This window comes from Onychostruthus taczanowskii, unplaced genomic scaffold (assembly GCF_017590055.1).
Source record: "Onychostruthus taczanowskii isolate IOZ18803 unplaced genomic scaffold, ASM1759005v1 scaffold327, whole genome shotgun sequence".
In the NCBI taxonomy this organism is placed as follows: Eukaryota; Metazoa; Chordata; class Aves; order Passeriformes; family Passeridae; genus Onychostruthus; species Onychostruthus taczanowskii.
In genome coordinates, this window is record NW_024500650.1 from 64454 (window position 1) to 65431 (window position 978).

Below are 978 nucleotides of genomic sequence, written 5' to 3' on the forward strand. Positions count from 1 at the left end.
ACACGGGGGTGGTTGGGGGGTGTCCCCCCCCACCCCGTGACCCCCTCCCCTCCCTCCCGCAGACACCCCCAACTCAGCTGCCGTGTCGGGGGGCGGCGCGGGGGGGCTGGGGGCGGCCGTGTCCTGGGCTGTCACCGGTGTCACCTCCCTGACGGCGCGGCTGATGGGGGGCGAGGGGGGGGCGACCCCCGCACAGCCCCCACCCACGCAGGGACCCCCACAGACCCCGGCCGAGAGCCCTGTAGCCCCCCAAAAAGGTGAGTAACCCTCCCCTTTAACCCCTGAGACCCCCTCAGGGCCTCATCCCCCCAAAACCGCCCTCCTCCTGTGCCCCTCCATGACACCCCCGTCCCCTCACTGATCCCCCTGACCCCCCCTTTCCTTGTCCCCCCCCTCCGGTGACCTCCGTGTCCCCTCAGGGCCCCCCCCGGGCCGGCGGCAGCGGGAGCAGCAGCGGCGCCGGGAGCTCGAGGCCAAGCGCCGGGCGGGACCCCGGGGCCCCCCGAAACTGGGGGCACGGAAACTCGACTGAGGGGTGGGGAGGGGGTCCTGAAGGAGGGGAAAAGGGGGAAAATCCCCTTTGGGTTTTGTTTTTTTTTTTTTTTGTGGGGAGGGGGATCGGTAATAAAAACCCGCAGACCCGCAATGAACGCGCGCGGTGGCGGCGGCAATCCGTGAGGGGGACACGTGACTGAGCGGGCACGTGGCGCGTGGAGGGGCGGGGTCACGCGGCGGGCGGGCGGTCACGTGGCCCGGCATGGCCGGCGGGGAGGGCGCGGGCGCCGCCCAGCGGCGGCGGCGGCGGGAGGAGGGGGGTGGGGGGGGGGGGGGGGACCCCAAAATTTGGGGAGGGGACCCCAGATTTGGGTGGGGGACACTCCAGAAGGGGTGGGGACACGGGGATGGAGGAGGGGGACACGGGAGAGAGGTGACAAGGACACACCAAGGGTGGGGGGGACACCTCAAGGAGGGGGGTGC

General features: G+C 72.1%; 1 protein-coding gene across 1 annotated transcript in view; it reads left to right on the forward strand.

The window, feature by feature from the left end:
* Positions 1-605, forward strand: part of SCYL1 (SCY1 like pseudokinase 1) — an 8969-nt gene extending 8364 nt beyond the window's left edge. Inside the window, exons 11-12 of the mRNA XM_041410542.1 lie at positions 50-257; positions 417-605. Coding sequence (XP_041266476.1) covers positions 50-257; positions 417-532 — 324 coding nt within the window. The 3' untranslated portion in view covers positions 533-605. The remainder of the gene's footprint in view (positions 1-49; positions 258-416) is intronic.
* The last annotated feature ends 373 nt before the right edge of the window (positions 606-978 follow it).